We start from the raw sequence: 23,806 nt of genomic DNA, 5'->3' as shown, positions 1-23,806 counted from the left end.
GTAAATTTCCATTGATCTAAGAGTACCCCCAAGGATGTTTTGTTGTACAAAGGATTATGATTAGAATTATTTCAGTGTTGAAGCATGTGTCACCACTTGCTGGTGTTTCTGCTCCTGATGTCATTTATCATTACTGACTGTAAGTCATGAACTACTTCTCTCCTAATATTTCTTAGTTTTTTTTTTCCTGATCTTTAACTTTTGAAATTGATCGTGATGTTCATAGAGATGGACTCTTTTAGAGGTTTATCCTGCTGGGGTGTGATAAGCATGAATGTGTTACATTTATGTCTTTTACAAGATTTGAGGAGTTTTTAGTCATTATTTCCTCCATTTTTCCTAGCCTAACATTCTTTTCCTTTTGCCCTGGAACTCCACAAATTTTAGACTTTTTTGTAGTCCATGAAGCTCTGTTAAAACACCATTGTCCTCAATTGTTCAGGCTTAATTGTTTCCACTGCTTAGTTTTGCTTCACATTCTTTCCAATCATCTTTGCTCTTCTGCAATGTGGGTCTTTTTTTTTTCCTAGATTTAAATACTGTATTTTCCTGCTCTAATGTGTTCATTTTGTTCTCATAACTTCTAGTTTTAATTGATTTCATGACTGTTCATACTACTGTTTGAAAATTTTTATGACAGATGCTTTTAAAAATTCTTTTGTCAGCTTATTGAAACAAATGTCATCCTAGTACTAGTGTTAGGGAATTGTCTTCTCTTAATCAAGTTGAAATTTTCCTTGTTCTTCACTAAGGTGAGCAACTCTGAGTTATACTTTGGGCATTTAAGTATTATACTATAACTCTTATTCCTACTTAACAACTTGATTAGAAATATGAATCTAATTGCTTGTACAATTCTAATGCATGGCCATGGCCTAAAATCCAGATTAGAGCTTTTCCTCCAACTCTCTCCTCTTCAGAATCTTCCTAGTTCTTTATATAGAGGAAGTTGCTATAGGTTGTTTATTCAGTGTGGGCTCCACCCCAACCTCTTCACAGCTGAAGCAGCCAGCATACAGAATGCAATTTCTTTCAGACAACTCTTCTGAGCCAGGCCATGTAGCATCAAAAGGCTTTCATTCTCCAGAGATACACCTCCCCCTCTTTACAAATTACAATTTTTTTATGTACAGACTAGAATATGTAGGAATGGGAAAATAACACAACATCTGTTGAGTTGTGCTGAGTCCTGAGGTCCTGAGCCAGTTCACTGCCTTTCTTTACTTTTTAGTCTTTGGTTGTTTCATAGCTTTTCTAGGGTTAACTTAGTGGTAATTATTATATTTTCTGTGCCTCCTAGTAAGTGTTTTGTATTTTGTTACAGGGACATTCAAGGTACAGCAGTGGGACATGGTCAGACATGACTTCCTTGAATCTGCTCCTGGCTTAGGAATGTTTGTGACTGTTACAACTTACAATGATGAGGTAAAATACCCTTCTACATTGACCCTATTTCTAGTTGTAAAAGCTCAACAAGATCATCAATCAGAAGCTACTGTCTTTTACATAGAACTGAACAAAATGCAGAAAGCGGGTCTGTGAGATAGCTCAGTGGATAAAGGGTACTTGCTGCCAAGCCAATTGTCCTCTGAACTTCACTCATATGCCACAAAAATAGATAGATATTAATAGATAGAATGATACACAGATGATAGATAGATAGATAGATAGATAGATAGATGATTGGTAGATGGTAGATAGATATCATTTTTGACTGTTTAGTTGATAAACATTCCCTTTTAATGGTATATTAAGAGAAATACAGCACATGGCAAGATTCTTTAATTTTTCAATCAAAATTTGAAGACATTTAAAAGCAGAATTTTATACATACATGTATGGTGATGTTTGTGTAGTATGTATAGTGAGCTGAGCAACCCTACATAAACTAGTGATCAAGAAAATCCCTCATGGGTCAAGGACACTGCAAGAAAATTCACAGAATCAACTAACCAAGGATTATAGGGTTCACAGCCACTCAATTGACAATCAGGGAGACCATATGGGTCTAACCTAGGCCCTCTGCATATATGTTATGGTTGAGCAGTTTGCTTTTCTTGTGGGACTCCTAATAATGGAACGGTGGCTGTCTCTGACTTTTGTGCCTGCTTTCAGAACCTGTTTTCTCCTACTGGGTTGCCTAATCCAGCCTTAATACCAGGGTGTGTGCCTAAGCTTATTGTCACTTGATCTGCCATGTTTGGTTGCTGTCCCAGGGAGGTCTGCTCTTCTCCGAAGGGAACAGGAAGAAGAGTGGATCTAGGAGAGATTGAGGGTAAGAGACTGGGAGGAGAGGAGAAAGGGAAAATTTTGTCAGGATGTAATATATGAGAGAAGAATAAATGAAAATGAAATTTACATTTGAAAAAAGAAAACCCCTCATAAACATATCCACAGACCAACCCAAAAAAGGCAATTGCTCAGTTGAGACCCATTTTTAAGGTGATTCTAGGCTGTGTCAAATTGACAATGTGAATGAGAACACAAGGTCAACTCCGTTTTAGCTTGACTCTTATGAGTTTTAAAGCTTCATGTTTTACTTTTAGATCTAGGATCCATTGAGTTAATTATTATAAAATCTATAAAACCCGTATCTTGAAAACTTCTTTCAGTTCCTCTTCTCTGTTTCTCTCAGACCTCATTTGCCCTACCCCTGTCTCTTCGTTCACCAGGAGAGGTGTTTCAGCCTTCTACTACAACCTCTCCAGCTCACAACCCCTTCCCTACTCTAGGAAGTTGTTCTTGGATCCACAAGGCGAGGTGGCCCCTCAGGCTGCCACCATGTATCTAGCCAGCATATGTCAGGCCAGCATAAACCCCCTAAGTTTGGGCCTCCCTCGATTTCTTTTAGTCTCCCACCTGACTAGGAAACTGCTTTGGGAAGTGCTTGTCTATAGGACTGTGCTAGTTAGAGAACCAGCTTTTGTACTCAGCAGAGACTTCTTTAAAGTTTTTGTCTCCTCACAGTTCCTGGGGTGAAGTCTCCCCTGAGTTCAGCTGCATGCTAGTTTACCGATGTTTCCTAATCTCTTCTTTATTCTAGCCTCCTCTCCTTCAGTCCCTCCTGCTTCTTCCACAATATCTTCCTCATCATCTCCTTTGAATCTCTCTTGAGCCCCTATTTCCCAGAAATTTCTCTCTCCCTGCTGGATTTCCTACCTCCTATTTCCTGCCTCATCTCATTGACCATAGCTCTTTACTGACAGGTGATAAAAGATATCCTCTCTCTCCCTATCTCTCTACCTCTCTCACCCTCTCTCTCCCTATCTCTTTTCCTCCCTCTCCCTATCTCTCTCCCTCTCTCTCTCTCCCTATATCTCCCTCTCTTTCCCTCTCTCTTCCTTTCTCTCCCTCTCCCTCTCCCTTTCTCCCCCTCTCCCTCCCTTCCCCTTTTTCCCTTTTCCTCCTCCTCCCTTTTCCCCTCCCCCCTTCTTTCTTTTATAACCCAATGAATGAAATTTGTGCTGCCCACATACTAATGGATTTAGGATTATTTGCATCAATAAAGAAAACTGACTCTCCCCCAAAAGCCATTAAGAGCCCCACTCCATGCTAGAATGTCAATTGGTTTGATATTGTGCTGATCTTATGTATGCAATCACAGCTGCTGTGAGTTCATGAATAAACAGTTTTGCCATATCAAGACAATATTGTTTTCTCATTTTCATCCCTGACTTCTGTCTCCTTGTCCATGATCATCCCTCTCGGGGAGGGGGAGGACAGCTGGCAGAATGGTGATGACGGTGGGTGGTGGTGCTGGTGTTTGCTTTTGTTTGGAGAATTTTGAGGGTGATAATTTTTTCGTTTTTCTTTTTACTTATTCTTCTCTCATACAATACATCCCAACTGCAGCCTCCCCTCCCTCTACTCCTCTCACCAGCTCCCCTCTCCCCCAGATTCAATGCAACTCTATTCCCCTTCAGAAAAGAGCATGCTTCTCAGGGATATCAACCAACTATTGCAAAACAAGAAGCAATAAGACTAGGCCCTAACCCTATAATCAAAATGAAAAGACAACTCAGTAAAAGGAAATGGTCCTGAGAACAGGCAAATGAGTCAGAGACACCCCTACTCCCATAGTTAGGAGCCCCACAAAAAGCCAAAGCTAAACAACCACAGTATGTATGCAGAGAACCTAATGTAGATCCATGCAGGTTCTGTGACTGCCATTTCAGTTTTCTACAAGACCCTACGAGCTATGCTTAGTTGATTATGTGGGCTTTGTTCTCCTGATGTTCTCAACCCCTCTGGCTCCTATAATCCTTCCTCCCTCTCTTCTGTGGGGTTCCACAAGCTCTGCCAAATGTTTGGGTGTGAATCTCTGAATCTGTTCCCATTGAGATCTGAACTACCATTGCCCCAGCACATCTTGCAGGCAGGACATGTGTGGGTCAAAGGTTTTGTGGCTGTGTTGGTGTCCCAGACCCATCACTGGGAGCTTTACATGGTTACAAAAGATGGCCAATTCAGGCTCCATTACTAGGAGTCCTTGCAAGGGTCACCCTCATAGGTCCCAGGAAGTTCTCACTGCTCTAGATTCCCACAATGCCCCCTAAATGCCCACCTATTACAGCCATCCTTTCCTCTCCCACCTGATTTCCCCCTATTCCCATGCCCACCTGCCCCAAGTCCATCTGCAAAATCTATTCTATTTCCCCTTCCCAAGAGGATTCATGTGTCTCCCCCTTGGACCCTCCTTGTTACTTAGCCTCTCTGGGTCTGTGAATGTAGTATGATTATCCTTTACTTAACAGCTAATATCCACTTGTGAGTACATACCATGTTCGTCTTTATAGGTCTGAGTTGCCTTCCACAGGATGATTCTAGTGTCACCATTTGGCTGTAAATACCATAATGTCATTTGTCCTAACAGCTTGACTAGTACTCCACTGTGTAAATGTACCACATTTTCTTTATCCATTCTTCGGTTGAGGCTCACTGAGTCTTGAGGGGAAGGGATGTCCCATTTGTGACTGAGCATTCCACTCACATTTATTCTCTGCTCTTTGACCAGTTGTCAGCCCCTCTCTTTTTTAATTTTAGCTTATTAACGTACATGGGTATTTTATCTGCTTGTATGCCTCATGCCTTTGGAGGAAAGAAGAGGTTATCAAATCCCTTGAGACAGGAGTTATAGATGTTTGTGAGCTACTATGTGGGTATGGAAAGGGAATCTGGATCCTCTGAAACAGCCATTAGTGCTCTTAACAGCTAAGCCCTCTCTTTAGTCCTTCCTCTCCTTTTTGAAGCCTATCAATAACAGAACTTTTTTCATTTTTCCCAAGTTGTCCTAGAATCGGCAATAAGATAAACATAAGTCTACTTCAAATATTAATTTGTTTATAGATCATGTGGAAATGCTTATGAGCAAAGAATTCCTAATTATCCTGGTTTTATATAACCTCACTTATACATAAAGTATCATTAGGTAAATTGTTGCTAAAATTTGGACAAACTGTTATGTTAAATAAATTAAGAGCAATAAATTTTTAATTTTGCCTCCACTGATCCATTCTCTAATACTCACTTTTCTTTATGCAGATTTTAGCTTCTGGTCTATGTCATCACCATTCTTTTTTTTTTAATTTTTAATGTTTTTTATTACATATTTTCCTCAATTACATTTCCAATGCTATCCCAAAAGTCCCCCATAGGGCCCCCCACTTCCCTACCCACCCATTCCCAATCTATTGGCCCTGGCATTCCCCTATATTGGGGCATATAAAGTTTGCAAGTCCAATGGGCCTCTCTTTCCATCGATGGCCGACTAGGCCATCTTTCGATACATATGCAGCTAGAGACAAGAGCTCCGGGGTACTGGTTAGTTCATCATGTTGTTCCAACTATAGGGTTGCAGATCCCTTTAGCTCCTTGGGTACTTTCTCTAGCTTCTCCATTGGCAGCCCTGTGATACATCCAATAGCTGACTGTGAGCATCCACTCCTGTGTTTGCTAGGCCCCTGCATAGTCTCACAAGAGACAGCTATATTTGGGTCCTTTCAGCAAAATCTTGCTAGTGTATGCAATGGTGTCCGCGTTTAGAAGCTAATTATGGGATGGATACCTAGATATGGCAGTCTCTAGATGGTCCATCCTTTCATCACAGCTCCAAACTTTGTCTCTGTAACTCCTTCCATGGGTGTTTTGTTCCCAATTCTAAGAAGGGGCACAGTGTCCACATTTTGGTCTTCATTCTTCTTGAGTTTCATGCGTTTAGCAAATTGTATCTTATATCTTGGGTATCCTAAGTTTTGGGCTAATATCCACTTATCAGTGAATACATATTGTGTGAGTTCCTTTGTGATTGTGTTACCTCACTCAAGATGATGCACTCCAGGTCCATCCATTTGGCTAGGAATTTCATAAATTCATTCTTTTTAATAGCTGAGTAGTACTCCATTGTGTAAATGTACCATAATTTCTGTATCCATTCCTCTGTTGAGGGACATCTGGGTTCTTTCCAGCTTCTGGCTATTATAAATAGGGCTGCTATGAACATAGTGGAGCATGTGTCCTTCTTACCGGTTGGGACATCTTCTGGATATATGCTCAGGAGAGGTATTGCTGGATCCTCCGGTAATACTATGTCCAATTTTCTGAGGAACCGCCAGACTGATTTCCAGAGTGGTTGTATAAGCTTGCAATCCCACCAACAATGGAGGAGTGTTCCTCTTTCTCCACATCCTCGCCAGCATCTGCTGTCACCTGAATTTTTTGTCTTAGCCATTCTGACTGGTGTGAGGTGGAATCTCAGGGTATTTTGATTTGCATTTCCCTGATGATTAAGGATGTTGAACATTTTTTCAGGTGCTTCTCTGCCATTCGGTATTCTTCAGGTGAGAATTCTTTGTTCAGTTCTGAGCCCCATTTTTTAATGGGGTTATTTGACTTTCTGGAGTCCACCTTCTTGAGTTCTTTATATATATTGGATATTAGTCCCTTATCTGATTTAGGATAGGTAAAGATCCTTTCCCAATCTGTTGGTGGTTTTTTTGTCTTATAGATGGTGTCTTTTGCCTTGCAGAAGCTTTGCAGATTCATGAGGTCCCACTTGTCAATTCTCGATCTTACAGCACAAGCCATTACTGTTCTATTCAGGAATTTTTCCCCTGTGCCCATATCTTCAAGGCTTTTCCCCACTTTCTCCTCTATAAGTTTCAGTGTCTCTGGTTTTATGTGAAGTTCCTTGATCCACTTAGACTTGACCTTAGTACAAGGAGATAGGAATGGATCGATTCGCATTCTTCTACATGTTAACAACCAGTTGTGCCAGCACCATTTGTTGAAAATGCTGTCTTTCTTCCACTGGATGTTTTTAGCTCCCTTGTCGAAGATCAAGTGACCGTAGGTGTGTGGGTTCATTTCTGGGTCTTCAATTCTATTCCATTGGTCTATTTGTCTGTCACTATACCAGTACCACGCAGTTTTTATCACAATTGCTCTGTAGTAAAGCTTTAGGTCCGGCAAGGTGATTCCACCAGAGGTTCTTTTATCCTTGAGAAGAGTTTTTGCTATCCTAGGTTTTTTGTTATTCCAGATGAATTTGCAGATTGCACTTTCTAATTCGTTGAAGAATTGAGTTGGAATTTCGATGGGGATTGCATTGAATCTGTAGATTGCTTTTGGCAAGATAGCCATTTTTACAATGTTGATCCTGCCAATGCATGAGCATGGGAGATCTTTCCATCTTCTGAGATCTTCTATAATTTCTTTCTTCAGAGACTTGAAGTTTTTATTATACAGATCTTTCACTTCCTTAGAGTCACGCTAAGATATTTTATATTATTTGTGACTATCGAGAAGGGTGTTGTTTCCCTACTTTATTTCTCAGCCTGTTTATTCTTTGTGTAGAGAAAGGCCATTGATTTGTTTGAGTTAATTTTATATCCAGCTACTTCACCGAAGCTGTTTATCAGGTTTAGGAGTTCTCTGGTGGAATTTTTAGGGTCACTTATATATACTATCATATCATCTGCAAAAGGTGATATTTTGACTTCATCTTTTCCAATTTGTATCCCTTTGATCTCCTTTTGTTGTCGAATTGCTCTGGCTAGGACTTCAAGTACTATGTTGAATAGGTATGGAGAAAGTGGACAGCCTTGTCTAGTCCCTGATTTTAGAGGGATTGCTTCAAGCTTCTCACCATTTACTTTGATGTTGGCTACTGGTTTGCTGTAGATTGCTTTTATCATGTTTAGGTATGGGCCTTGAATTCCTGATCTTTCCAAGACTTTTATCATGAATGGGTGTTGGATCTTGTCAAATGCTTTTTCCGCATCTAACGAGATGACCATGTGGTTTTTGTCTTTGAGTTTGTTTATATACTGGATTACGTTGATGGATTTCCGTATATTGAACCATCCCTGCATCCCTGGGATGAAACCTACTTGGTCAGGATGGATGATTGTTTTGATGTGTTCTTGGATTCGGTTAGCAAGAATTTTATTGAGTATTTTTGCATCAATATTCATAAGGGATATTGGTGTGAAGTTTTCTATCTTTGTTGGGTCTTTTTGTGGTTTGGGTATCAGAGTAATTGTGGCTTCATAGAATGAGTTGGGTAGAGTACCTTCTGTTTCTCTTTTGTGGAATAGTTTGTGAAGAACTGGGATTAGATCTTCTTTGAAGGTCTGATAGAACTCTGCACTAAACCCATCTGGTCCTGGGCTTTTTTTGGTTGGCAGACTATTAATGACTGCTTCTATTTCTTTGGGGGATATAGGGCTGTTTAGATCATTAACCTGATCTTGATTCAATTTGGTACCAGGTATCTGTCTAGGAACTTCTCCATTTCATCCAGGTTCTCCAGTTTTGTTGAGTATAGCCTTTGGTAGAAGAATCTGATGGTGTTTTGGATGTCTTCAGGATCTGTTGTTATGTCTCCTTTTTCATTTCTGATTTTGTTAATTAGGATGCTTTCCCTGTGCCCTCTAGTGAGTCTGGCTAAGGGTTTATCTATCTTGTTGATTTTCTCAAAGAACCAGCTCCTTGATTGGTTGATTCTTTGAATAGTTCTTCTTGTTTCCACTTGGTTGATTTCGCCCCTGAGTTTATTTCCTGGCGTCTACTCCCTTGGATGAATTTTCTTCCTTTTTTCTAGAGCTTTTAGGTGTGTTGTCAAGCTGCTAGTGTGTGCTCTCTCTAGTTTCTTTTTGGAGGCACTCAGAGCTATGAGTTTTCCTCTTAGAAATGCTTTCATTGCGTCCATAAGTTTGGGTATGTTGTGGCTTCATTTTCATTGAACTCTAAAAAGTCCTTAATTTCTTTCTTTATTCCTTCCTTGACCAAGGTATCATTGAGAAGAGTGTTGTTCAGTTTCCACATGAATGTTGGCTTTCTATTATTTATTTTGTTATTGAAGATCAGCCCTAGTCCATGGTGATCTGATAGGATGCATGGGACAATTTCAATATTATTGTATCTGTTGAGGCCTGTTTTGTGACCAATTATGTGGTCAATTTTGGAGAAGGTACCATGAGGTGCTGAGAAGAAGGTATATCCTTTTCTTTTAGGATAGAATGTTCTGTAGATATCTGCCAGATCCATTTGATTCATAACTTCTGTTAGTTTCACTGTGTCCCTGTTTAGTTTCTGTTTCCATGATCTGTCCATTGGTGAAAGTGGTGTGTTGAAGTCTCCCACTATTATTGTATGAGGTGCAATGTGTGCTTTGAGATTTACTAAAGTTTCTTTAATGAATGTGGCTGCCTTTGTATTTGGAGCATAGATATTCAGGAATGATAGTTCCTCTTGGAGGATTTTACCTTTGATGAGTATGAAGTGCCCCTCCCTGTCTTTTTTGATGACTTTGGGTTGGAAGTCAATCTTATCAGATATTAGAATGGCTATTCCAGCTTGTTTCTTCATGCCATTTGCTTGGAAAATTGTTTTCCAGCCTTTCATTCTGAGGTAGTGTCTATCTTTTTCTCTGAGATGAGTTTCCTGTAAGCAGCAAAATGTTGGGTCTTGTTTGTGTAGCCAGTTTGTTAGTCTATGTCTTTTTATCGGGGAGTTGAGTCCATTGATATTAAGAGATATTAAGGAAAAGTAATTGTTGTTTCCTGTTATTTTTGTTGTTAAAGTTGGCATTCTGTTCTTGTGGCTGTCTTCTTTTAGGTTTGTTGAGGGATTACCTTCTTGTTGTTTCTAGGGCGTGGTTCCTGTCCTTGTATTGGTTTTTTCCTGTTATTATCCTTTGAAGGGCTGGATTTGTGGAGAGATAATGTGTGAATTTGGTTTTGTCGTGGAATACTTTGATTTCTCCATCTATGTTAATTGAGAGTTTGGCTGGGTATAGTAGCCTGGGCTGGAATTTGTGTTCTTTTAGTGTCTGTATAACATCTGTCCAGGCTCTTTTGGCTTTCATAGTCTCTTGTGAAAAATCTGGTGTAATTCTGATAGGCTTGCCTTTATATGTTACTTGGCCTTTTTCTCTTACTGCTTTTAGTATTCTATCTTTATTTAGTGCATTTGTTGCTCTGATTATTATGTGTCGGGAGGTATTTCTTTTCTGGTCCAGTCTATTTGGAGTTCTGTAGGCTTCTTGTATGTTCATGGGCATCTCTTTCTTTAGGTTTGGGAAGTTTTCTTCTATAATTTTGTTGAAGATGTTTGCTGGTCCTTTGAGTTGAAAATCTTCATTCTCATCCACTCCTATTATCGGTAGGTTTGGTCTTCTCATTGTGTCCTGTATTTCTTGGATGTTTTGAGTTAGGATCTTTTTGCGTTTTACATTTTCCTTGATTGTTGTGCCAATGTTCTCTATGGAATCTTCTGCACCTGAGATTCTCTCTTCCATCTCTTGTATTCTGTTGCTGATGCTCGTTTCTGTGGTTCCAGATTTCTTTCCTACGGTTTCTATCTCAAGTGTTGCCTCATTTTGGGTTTTCTTTATTGTGTCTACTTCCCTTTTTAGGTCTAGTATGGTTTTGTTCATTTCCATCATCTGTTTGGATGTGTTTTCCTGTTTTTCTTTAAGGACTTCTACCTGTTTGATTGTGTCATCCTGTTTTTCTTTAAGGACTTCTACCTGTTTGATTGTGTTATCCTGTTTTTCTTTAAGGACTTGTAACTCTTTAGCTTGTTCTCCTGTAATTCTTTAAGTGAGTTATTAAAGTCCTTCTTGATGTCCTCTACCATCATCATGAGATATGCTTTTAGATCCGTGTCTAGCTTTTCCGGTGTGTTGGGGTGCCCTGGACTGGGCGAAGTGGGGGTCCTGGGTTCTGATGATGGTGAGTGGTCTTGGTTTCTGTTAGTAAGATTATTACGTTTACCTTTTGCCATCTGGTAATCTCTGGGGTTAGTTGTTATCGTTGTCACTATTTAAAGATTGGAACAGACTCTGTGTTCCACTCACCCAAAGTCTCAAAATCCTGTGGCGGGTGTCGTGGGTAGCTGGCGGGTGTCAGCCGACCCTGTGCTCTAGCTTCCCAGGTGCTGGTCCGGCCGGAAGAGGCCTGTGGCCCTACTCAGGCCGGTTTTCTGCTTTCCTAACTAATGCAGTCTCAGGTCCCGCGCGCAATTGGATTGGAGCAGAAGCTGTGTTCCACTCACCAGAAGTCTTAAGATCCTGTGGCGGGTGTTGTGGGTAGCTGGCGAGTGTCAGCCGACCCTGCGCCCTAGCTACCCCGGTGCTGTTCTGACCGGAAGAGGCTTGTGGCCCTACTCAGGCCAGATTTCTGCCTCCCCAACCAAAGCAGTCTCAGGTCCCGCGTAATTGGACTGGAGCAGAAGCTGTGTTCCACTCACCAGAAGTCTCAAAATCCTGTGGCGGGTATCGTGGGTAGCTGGTGGGTGTCAGCCGACCCTGCACTCTCGCTACCCTGTGCTGGTCTGGCCGGAAGAGCATCATCACCATTCTTATTGGAGAACTTCCTTTAACATTTCAGAGAAGGTAGTTCTGCTGACACATTCTCCCAATTCTCATTTTTCCAATACAGTATCTGTGGTCAACTCTTAAGGACGATTTTGCAAAGACCTAAGTTAGTAGGTTCTTCTCTCCTGACACACTAGGTATTACCTTCACTTTCCTCTTGTATAGTTAACAAAAAGTCAGGCATCTTTACTCTTCTATAGGTAAATGTCCCCTTCAATGTAATATGATATATGTAGGTGGAGTTTTGTTGGGACTCTTTGTTTTGCTTTGGCATTAACCCTGCATGGTGTTTCCTGAATTCTTTACAACCACATCTGGTATCTATCTGACATTAACTTAAAATTTTTATTTTTACTTCAAATACTCTCCAAAGTTTGCTTCAGGTTTGTCCATGCTACTTTAAATGTTTCTCATTTTCCTTTCTCTCTCTCTCTCTCTCTCTCTCTCTCTCTCTCTCTCTCTCTCTCTCTCTCTCTCTCTCTCTCTCTCTCTCTCTCTTGCTGATACCACCAGTATGGATATTAAGTTTTTGTAGTTTCCTCCACAATTCTTGGATATTTTGTCCCACTTAGTTTTCTTTTTGGTTTTTGGTTTTGGAAGTCAGTCTGTTCTCATATTTTAAAAAAACCTATTTTCAGTAACAGTCAACCACTAATAAATACCCCAAAAAACAGCCTTTATTTCTTTTTACAGTATATTCTGTCTCATCATTTATTTTCTTAGAGTTTCTCTATTCATATGACCCACATATTCTTTCATGTTGTCTACTTTTCCCATTATATTCTTTGGCACAGATTTTACAAAAATCCTGGCCTGGTAATCCTTTAGCAGAAAAATTCTTGATCTGGCAATTCTAATACCCTTAATTCTAATATCCTTGCATTTATGCTGTACTCTCTTCATGCATGATTTTCACCTTTCATTATGACATACATAGACATATAGAGAGATGTAGATATATAGATATAAATATGATATGATGTACCTGATACAAGGAATCTAGTACCACTCCTGACACTCGCCAACTGCCCACAACACCCGACACAGGATCTTAAGACTTCTGGTGAGGGGAGCACAGCTTCTGCTCCAATCCAATTGCGCGGGACCTGAGACTGCATTAGTTAGGGAAGCAGAAACCGGCCTGAGTAGGGCCACAGGCCTCACCCGGCCGGATCAGCGCCAGGGTAGCGGGAGCGCAGGGTTGCCTGACACCCACCAGCTACCCACGACCCCCGCCGCAGGATTTTGGGACTGCTGGTGAGTGGAACACAGCTTCTGCTCCAGTCCAATCACGCGGGACCTGAGACTGCTCTGGTTGGGGAGAGAGAAATCCGGCCCACACAGGGCCACAAGCCTCTTCCTGTCAGAAAAGCACCTGAGCAGCTGGGGCGCAGGGTCTGCTGACACTCGCCAACTGCCCACAACACCCGCCACAGGATCTTAAGACTTCTGGTGAGGGGAGCACAGCTTCTGCTCCAATCCAATTGCGCGGGACCTGAGACTGCATTAGTTAGGGAAGCAGAAACCAGCCTGAGTAGGGCCACAGGCCTCACCCGGCCGGATCAGCGCCAGGGTAGCGGGAGCGCAGGGTTGCCTGACACCCGCCAGCTACCCACGACCCCCGCCGCAGGATTTTGGGACTGCTGGTGAGTGGAACACAGCTTCTGCTCCAGTCCAATCACGCGGGACCTGAGACTGCTCTGGTTGGGGAGAGAGAAATCCGGCCCACACAGGGCCACAAGCCTCTTCCGGTCGGAAAAGCACCTGAGCAGCTGGGGCGCAGGGTCTGCTGACACTTGCCAACTGCCCACAACACCCGACACAGGATCTTAAGACTTCTGGTGAGGGGAGCACAGCTTCTGCTCCAACCCAATTGCGCGGGACCTGAGACTGCATTAGTTAGGGAAGCAGAAACCGGCCTGAGTAGGACCACAGGCCTCATCCGGCTGGATCAGCGCCGGGGTAGCGGGAGCGCAGGGTTGCCTGACACCCGCCAGCTACCCACGACCCCCGCCGCAGGATTTTGGGACTGCTGGTGAGTGGAACACAGCTTCTGCTCCAATCCAATTGCGCGGGACCTGAGACTGCATTAGTTAGGGAAGCAGAAACCGGCCTGAGTAGGGCCACAGGCCTCACCCGGCCGGATCAGCACCAGGGTAGCGGGAGCGCAGGGTTGCCTGACACCCGCCAGCTACCCACGACCCCCGCCGCAGGATTTTGGGACTGCTGGTGAGTGGAACACAGCTTCTGCTCCAGTCCAATCAAGTGGGACCTGAGACTGCTCTGGTTGGGGAGAGAGAAATCCGGCCCACACAGGGCCACAAGCCTCTTCCGGTCAGAAAAGCACCTGAGCAGCTGGGGCGCAGGGTCTCCTGACACTCGCCAACTGCCCACAACACCCGCCACAGGATCTTAAGACTTCTGGTGAGGGGAGCACAGCTTCTGCTCCAATCCAATTGCGCGGGACCTGAGACTGCATTAGTTAGGGAAGCAGAAACCAGCCTGAGTAGGGCCACAGGCCTCACCCGGCCGGATCAGCGCCAGGGTAGCGGGAGCGCAGGGTTGCCTGACACCCGCCAGCTACCCACGACCCCCGCCGCAGGATTTTGGGACTGCTGGTGAGTGGAACACAGCTTCTGCTCCAATCTTTAAATAGTGACAACTATAACAACTAACCCCAGAGATTACCAGATGGCGAAAGGTAAACGTAATAATCTTACTAACAGAAACCAAGACCACTCACCATCATCAGAACCCAGCACCCCCACTTCACCCAGTCCAGGGCACCCAACACACCGGAAAAGCTAGACACGGATTTAAAAGCATATCTCCTGATGATGATAGAGGACTTCAAGAAGGACGTTAATAACACACTTAAAGAAATGCAGGAGAACACTGCTAAAAAGGAAGAAGACAATAAAGAGGAAGCACAAAAATCCCTTAAAGAATTGCAGGAGAACACTGCTAAAGAGTTACAAATCCTTAAAGAAAAACATGATAACATAATCAAACAGGTAGAAGTCCTTACAGAAAAACAGGAAAACACATCCAAACAGATGATGGTAATGAACAAAACCATACTAGACCTAAAAAGGGAAGTAGACACAATAAAGAAAACCCAAAATGAGGCAACACTGGAGATAGAAACCCTAGGAAAGAAATCTGGAACCATAGATGCAAGCATCAGCAACAGAATACAAGAGATGGAAGAGAGAATCTCAGGTGCAGAAGATTCCATAGAGAACATCGGCACAACAATCAAGGAAAATGTAAAATGCAAAAAGATCCTAACTCAAAACATCCAAGAAATACAGGACATAATGAGAAGACCAAACCTACGGATAATAGGAGTGGATGAGAATGAAGATTTTCAACTCAAAGGACCAGCAAACATCTTCAACAAAATTATAGAAGAAAACTTCCCAAATCTAAAGAAAGAGATGCCCATGAACATACAAGAAGCCTACAGAACTCCAAATAGACTGGATCAGAAAAGAAATACCTCCCGACACATAATAATCAGAGCAACAAATGCTCTAAATAAAGATAGAATACTAAAAGCAGTAAGAGAAAAAGGCCAAGTAACATATAAAGGCAAGCCTATCAGAATTACACCAGATTTTTCACCAGAGACTATGAAAGCCAGAAGATCCTGGACAGATGTTATACAGACACTAAAAGAACACAAATTCCAGCCCAGGCTACTATACCCAGCCAAACTCTCAATTAACATAGATGGAGAAACCAAAGTATTCCACGACAAAACCAAATTCACACATTATCTCTCCACGAATCCAGCCCTTCAAAGGATAATAACAGAAAAAAACCAATACAAGGACAGGAACCACGCCCTAGAAACAACAAGAAGGTAATCCCTCAACAAACCTAAAAGAAGACAGCCACAAGAACAAAATGCCAACTTTAACATCAAAAATAACAGGAAACACCAATTTCTTTTCCTTAATATCTCTTAATATCAATGGACTCAACTCCCCGATAAAAAGACATAGACTAACAAACTGGCTACACAAACAAGACCCAACATTTTGCTGCTTACAGGAAACTCATCTCAGAGAAAAGGATAGACACTACCTCAGAATGAAAGGCTGGAAAACAATTCTCCAAGCAAATGGCATGAAGAAACAAGCTGGAGTAGCCATTCTAATATCTGATAAGATTGACTTCCAACCCAAAGTCATTAAAAAAGACAGGGAGGGACACTTCATACTCATCAAAGGTAAAATCCTCCAAGAGGAACTATCAATCCTGAATATCTATGCTCCAAATACAAAGGCAGCCACATTCATTAAAGAAACTTTAGTAAATCTCAAAGCACACATTGCACCTCATACAATAATAGTGGGAGACTTCAACACACCACTTTCACCAATGGACAGATCATGGAAACAGAAACTAAACAGGGACACAGTGAAACTAAGAGAAATTATGAATCAAATGGATCTGGCAGATATCTACAGAACATTCTATCCTAAAACAAAAGGATATACCTTCTTCTCAGCACCTCATGGTACCTTCTCCAAAATTGACCACATAATTGGTCACAAAACAGGCCTCAACAGATATAAAAATATTGAAATTGTCCCATGCATCCTATCAGATCACCATGGACTAAGGCTGATCTTCAATAACAAAATAAATAATAGAAAGCCCACCTTCACGTGGAAACTGAACAACACTCTTCTCAATGATACCTTGGTCAAGGAAGGAATAAAGAAAGAAATTAAGGACTTTTTAGAGTTCAATGAAAATGAAGCCACAACATACCCAAACTTATGGGACGCAATGAAAGCATTTCTAAGAGGAAAACTCATAGCTCTGAGTGCCTCCAAAAGGAAACTAGAGAGAGCACACATTAGCAGCTTGACAACACACCTAAAAGCACTAGAACAAAAGGAAGCAAATTCACCCAAGAGGAGTAGACGGCAGGAAATAATCAAACTCAGGGGTGAAATCAACCAAGTGGAAACAAGAAAAACTATTCAAAGAATCAACCAATCAAGGAGCTGGTTCTTTGAGAAAATCAACAAGATAGATAAACCCTTAGCCAGACTCACTAGAGGGCACAGGGAAAGCATCCTAATTAACAAAATCAGAAATGAAAAAGGAGACATAACAACAGATCCTGAAGACATCCAAAACACCATCAGATCCTTCTACCAAAGGCTATACTCAACAAAACTGGAGAACCTGGATGAAATGGACAAGTTCCTAGACAGATACCAGGTACCAAAGTTGAATCAAGATCAGGTTAATGATCTAAACAGCCCTATATCCCCCAAAGAAATAGAAGCAGTCATTAATAGTCTCCCAACTAAAAAAAGCCCAGGACCAGATGGGTTTAGTGCAGAGTTCTATCAGACCTTCAAAGAAGATCTAATCCCAGTTCTTCACAAACTATTCCACAAAAGAGAAACAGAAGGTACTCTACCCAACTCATTCTATGAAGCCACAATTACTCTGATACCTAAACCACAAAAAGACCCAACAAAGATAGAAAACTTCAGACCAATATCCCTTATGAATATTGATGCAAAAATCCTCAATAAAGTTCTTGCTAACCGAATCCAAGAACACATCAAAACAATCATCCATCCTGACCAAGTAGGTTTCATCCCAGGGATGCAGGGATGGTTCAATATACGGAAATCCATCAACGTAATCCAGTATTTAAACAAACTCAAAGATAAAAACCACATGGTCATCTCCTTAGATGCGGAAAAAGCATTTGACAAGATCCAACACCCATTCATGATAAAAGTCTTGGAAAGATCAGGAATTCAAGGCCCATACCTAAACATGATAAAAGCAATCTACAGCAAACCAGTAGCCAACATCAAAGTAAATGGTGAGAAGCTTGAAGCAATCCCTCTAAAATCAGGGACTAGACAAGGCTGTCCACTTTCTCCATACCTATTCAACATTGTACTTGAAGTCCTAGCCAGAGCAATTCGACAACAAAAGGAGATCAAAGGGATACAAATTGGAAAAGAGGAAGTCAAAATATCACTTTTTGCAGATGATATGATAGTATATATAAGTGACCCTAAAAATTCCACCAGAGAACTCCTAAGCCTGATAAACAGCTTCGGTGAAGTAGCTGGATATAAAATTAACTCAAACAAATCAATGGCCTTTCTCTACACAAAGAATAAACAGGCTGAGAAAGAAATTAGGGAAACAACACCCTTCTCAATAGTCACAAATAATATAAAATATCTTGGCGTGACTCTAACTAAGGAAGTGAAAGATCTGTATAATAAAAACTTCAAGTCTCTGAAGAAAGAAATTATAGAAGATCTCAGAAGATGGAAAGATCTCCCATGCTCATGGATTGGCAGGATCAACATTGTAAAAATGGCTATCTTGCCAAAAGCAATCTACAGATTCAATGCAATCCCCATCAAAATTCCAAATCAATTCTTCAACGAATTAGAAAGTGCAATCTGCAAATTCATCTGGAATAACAAAAAACCTAGGATAGCAAAAACTCTTCTCAAGGATAAAAGAACCTCTGGTGGAATCACCATGCCGGACCTAAAGCTCTACTACAGAGCAATTGTGATAAAAACTGCATGGTACTGGTATAGTGACAGACAAATAGACCAATGGAATAGAATTGAAGACCCAGAAATGAACCCACACACCTATGGTCACTTGATCTTCGACAAGGGAGCTAAAAACATCCAGTGGAAGAAAGACAGCATTTTCAACAAATGGTGCTGGCACAACTGGTTGTTAACATGTAGAAGAATGCGAATCGATCCATTCCTATCTCCTTGTACTAAGGTCAAGTCTAAGTGGATCAAGGAACTTCACATAAAACCAGAGACACTGAAACTTATAGAGGAGAAAGTGGGGAAAAGCCTTGAAGATATGGGCACAGGGGAAAAATTCCTGAATAGAACAGTAATGGCTTGTGCTGTAAGATCGAGAATTGACAAGTGGGACCTCATGAAACTACAAAGCTTCTGCAAGGCTAAAGACACCATCAATAAGACAAAAAAACCACCAACAGATTGGGAAAGGATCTTCACCTATCCTAAATCAGATAAGGGACTAATATCCAATATATATAAAGAACTCAAGAAGGTGGACTCCAGAAAGTCAAATAACCCCATTAAAAAATGGGGCTCAGAACTGAACAAAGAATTCTCACCTGAGGAATACCGAATGGCAGAGAAGCACCTGAAAAAATGTTCAACATCCTTAATCATCAGGGAAATGCAAATCAAAACAACCCTGAGATTCCACCTCACACCAGTCAGAATGGCTAAGATCAAAAATTCAGGTGACAGCAGATGCTGGCGAGGATGTGGAGAAAGAGGAACACTCCTCCATTGTTGGTGGGATTGCAAGCTTGTACAACCACTCTGGAAATCAGTCTGGCGGTTCCTCAGAAAATTGGACATAGTACTACCGGAGGATCCAGCAATACCTCTCCTGGGCATATATCCAGAAGATGTCCCAACCGGTAAAAAGGACACATGCTCCACTATGTTCATAGCAGCCCTATTTATAATAGCCAGAAGCTGGAAAGAACCCAGATGTCCCTCAACAGAGGAATGGATACAGAAATTATGGTACATTTACACAATGGAGTACTACTCAGCTATTAAAAAGAATGAATTTATGAAATTCCTAGGCAAATGGATGGACCTGGAGGGCATCATCTTGAGTGAAGTAACACAATCACAAAAGAACTCACACAATATGTATTCATTGATAAGTGGATATTAGCCCAAAACTTAGGATACCCAAGATATAAGATACAATTTGCTAAACGCATGAAACTCAAGAAGAATGAAGACCAAAGTGTGGACACTGTGCACCTTCTTAGAATTGGGAACAAAACACCCAGGGAAGGAGCTACAGAGACAAAGTTCGTAGCTGTGATGAAAGGATGGACCATTTAGAGACTGCTGTATCCAGGGATCCGTCCCATAATCAGCTTCTAAACGCTGACACCATTGCATACACTAGCAAGATCTTGCTGAAAGGACCCAAATATAGCTGTCTCTTGTGAGACGATGCCGGGGCCTAGCAAACACAGGAGTGGATGTTCACAGTCAGCTATTGGATGTATCACAGGGCTCCCAATGGAGAAGCTAGAGAAAGTACCCAAGGAGCTAAAGGGATCTGCAACCCTATTGTTGGAACAACATGATGTACTAACCGGAACCCTGGAGCTCTTGTCTCTAGCTGCATATGTATCGAAAGATGGCCTAGTCGGCCATCAATGGAAAGAGAGGCCCATTGGACTTGCAAACTTTATATGCCCCAATATAGGGGAATGCCAGGGCCAAAAGAATGGGAATGGGTGGGTAGGGAAGTGGGGGGCGCTATGGGGGACTTTTGGGATAGTATTGGAAATGTAATTGAGGAAATTATGTAATAAAAATATAAAAAAAAAAAAAAAAGGAATCTAGTACCAGCTTCCATAGTTTTTTTTTTTTTTTTTTACTTGTGCATTTTGCTCTAGTGAGTTGTAATTCTTTGTATCCATCTGTCTATCTCTCCGGTTCTGTGGAAATGTTTATCATGTGAATTCAATTATCTAATTCATCTAAGAACTAGGGTTCTCAGTTTGCTAAGATTTTGCTTGTTATAATAGGTATCACAAACACACATGGAGAGAGAGAGAGAGATACTTTTACAAACAATGCTTTTTATAAAAATATTATCTAAGATTTCTTCTGTAAATGAGCATAAAGAGTCAGATGTGGTGGTGCATCTGTAATCTCAATGCTCCAGAAATAGAGATATCTAGATTAAGAGTTTGAAGACACCTAAAATAGTAAGAGACATACATACGTGAGGCAGTGGTGGTGTACTTTAATCCCAGCACTTGGGAGGCAGAGGCAGGTGGGTTTCTGAGTTCTAGGCCAGCCTGGTTTACAGAGTGAGTTCCAGGACAGCCAGGGCTACACAGAGAAACCCTGACTCGAAAACCAGAGAGACAGAGACAGAGACAGAGACAGAGACAGACACACATATACACTGCATTAGTGCATGAACATCTTTAGTATAGATACCTGGTTCTTTTATTTTCCTTTACTGTTACATACTATTCCTTAGTTGATGTTTCCTTATTTCAAAGTGACAATCTTGCTATCACAAGTAGCACAGTAAATATTATCTTCTGTGTAACTTTGTAACTTCTACATGTTAATAAAATATTCTTCTCTAGGTAGGGTTGCTGATTTAATGATTATATATTTTGTAAGTTTTAACACACATTGCTTAACTGTTGTCCAAAACAGTTTAGTTGCTCAGTCCTTCCAAACACTCTTTGGAGACTATTTATTCTTCCATACCACCCAAGAATTTTAAAATCCTTCCGAACCTCAGGATAAACAAGGGACATTTTGCTATAATTTGAATTTTTGTTACTTGTAAGGCTGAGTAGTTTTCATGTTTATTAACCATTTTGTTTTTCATCAAGACTGTATAATTTTAATACACCTATTAAAATAAAGGTTAAAAATAGAGAATAATAAACTGTTGATACTCTCAACCCTAGGTATTATTATCCAAGTTATATGGTGCACAAGGAACATTCTATTTTACTTCTCATTCATCTGGTGAACACATCATTTGCTTAGAATCTAATTCTACACAGTTTGTGTCATTTGGAGGAAGTAAGCTGGTGAGTATCTGCCTATATATTCTGTTGTTGAACACAAAATCACTATTCAAGTATGGCATTGGTTTGCAGAGTCACTCAAACTGACTGGGAACTTAATAAAGATATATGTACAGGTCTTGGTACAACAACCAAAGAGGGAGCTGGAGAGATTGGAAGGTGTTCAAAGGGAACCATAAAGTTGATTAAAGGGTTTGAAAAGTAATTGTTGTGAGGGAAGGTTAAAAGAGCTGTGATTACTCAGGCTTGAAAACAAGTGAAGGCTGAAGAGTGAATTAATAATGGAATTCTAATAACGAAAACTCTTACATGGTACAGGGGTGATTTACTATTTTCTAAATGTCAGTATACAAAATTCAGCTCTATGTAAAGAGAAACTTCCATGAACAATAATAAATTTTTCTCAACAACGAGGTATTACCTAACAATAAATTTAATGTTCATGAAGGTATAAATATATGTTAAGGTCAATGGGTTACCACAAAAATAAATGTTATTATGAGAAAGACTATTGAGTAGAGTAGAGTAGAGTAGAGTAGAGTAGAGTAGAGTAGAGTAGAGTAGAGTAGAGTAGAGTAGAGTAAGACATAGAGTGATAGTGTGGGCAAAAATAATAAAGTAACTCAAGATGGTGTGGAACCTCAGTCATGAAAGGGAGTAAGTGAGAGAAACCAAGAAAACAATAACACAAAGAGAAAGGAAAGGAAAAGACTACAGCTAATTTAATTCAAACATGCAAGGGTTTGTTCCCCCCCCCCTTTTTTTTTACTGTTTGTACAGCGCATCCACTTAGATATTCGAGTTGGAGAACATAACCCTGATGCAGCTATTGTTCAAGCAAAGGATAAAGTTATTGAAGTAACCTTCAAGCTTCAACATCTAATTGAACAAGTGGAGCAAATACTCAAAGAACAAGACTATCAAAGGGTCAGTCTGTCTATTCAACTTAGTTTATCTCTTCTTGTCAAAAATTCATTTCTCAACACAAAATCTTTGAACCAAGGATAGAACAAACTGCCTGCCCTCAGTCTTTCTAAGCTAGAACTGTGTGGATGTGAAGGGAGTAGAGAGACAGAGTCACCTTTCTTCACTCTGCTGGCCCATAAGTTCCTTTAGTAAAGGGAATTGAGGCTCATTTGCCTCCAAAGCTACTAGCCAAGCATTCACCCAGTAACAAAGGATTTGAGCTTATAAAACAAAGGAATGCTTCCAGTCATGTTCCATTCACTTGTAGAGACCCAATTATGTGCACATTCAGGATCACAGTTCCTTTTTTTAATATTTTTATTAGATATTTTCTTCATTTACATTTCAAATGATATCCCAAAAGTCCCCTATACCCTCCCCCCCACACACTCCCCTAACCACCCACTCCCACTTCTTGGCCCTGGTGTTCCCCTGTACTGGGGCATATAAAGTTTGCTAGACCAAGGGGTCTCTCTTCCCAATGATGGCCGGCTAGGCCATCTTCTGCTACCTATGCAGCTAGAGACATGAGCTCTGGGGGTACTGGTTAGTTCATATTGTTGTTCCACCTATAGGGTTGCAGACCCCTTCAGCTCCTTGGGTACTTTTCTAGCTCCTCCAGGAGGCCCTGTGTTCCATCCTATAGATGACTGTGAGCATCCACTTCTGTATTTGCCAGGCACTGACAAAGCCTCACAGGAGACAGCTATATCAGAGTCCTTTCAGCAAAATCTTGCAGGCATATGCAATAGTGTCTGCATTTGGTGGATGATTATGGGATGGATCCCCAGATGGGGGCGGTCTCTGGATGGTCCATTCTTTCGTCTTAGCTCCAAACTTTGTCTCTGAAACTCCTTCCATGGATATTTTATTCCCTATTCTAGGGAGGAATGAAGTATCCATGCGTTGGTCTTCCTTCTTGATTTTGTGTGTTTTGGAAATTGTATCTTGGGTACTCTAGGTTTCTGGGCTAACATCCACTTATCAGGCTCACAGTTTCAATCTTATGACATCAACTGTTTTCTGAGTCTCTGTGCTCACTAGATGCTAGCCAGATATGGATACAAATCCACTCGCTTACTTTGCCATAACCAAGTCTTAGTTTCTTTATCTGAAAAAATGATGAGGTGTGGTAATTCAATAAGGCAAGTGTGTGTGGCATAGAGCTCACTTTCCTTGATGTTAAAAACTGTAAAAAGTAATAGATCAAATTCCTGCAATGGACACCAAAGTAAAAGAATATATTTTGTTAAATTGTTGTCTTACAATTGGCTAAATAATAAATTGCATCTCAAATT

General features: G+C 41.0%; 1 protein-coding gene across 1 annotated transcript in view; it reads left to right on the top strand.

The window, feature by feature from the left end:
* LOC110295332 (transmembrane emp24 domain-containing protein 11) overlaps positions 1 to 23,806 on the top strand; it is a 32,109-nt gene that overhangs the window by 7,942 nt on the left and 361 nt on the right. Inside the window, exons 2-4 of the mRNA XM_021163846.2 lie at positions 1,325 to 1,425; positions 21,420 to 21,545; positions 22,323 to 22,469. Of these exons, the coding sequence (XP_021019505.1) occupies positions 1,325 to 1,425; positions 21,420 to 21,545; positions 22,323 to 22,469 (374 nt within the window). The remainder of the gene's footprint in view (positions 1 to 1,324; positions 1,426 to 21,419; positions 21,546 to 22,322; positions 22,470 to 23,806) is intronic.

This window comes from Mus caroli, unplaced genomic scaffold (assembly GCF_978045245.1).
Source record: "Mus caroli unplaced genomic scaffold, Mus_caroli_1 scaffold_4, whole genome shotgun sequence".
NCBI lineage: Eukaryota > Metazoa > Chordata > Mammalia > Rodentia > Muridae > Mus > Mus caroli.
Note: the sequence above shows the minus strand (reverse complement) of the source record. Positions and strands in the feature narration are given on the sequence as shown.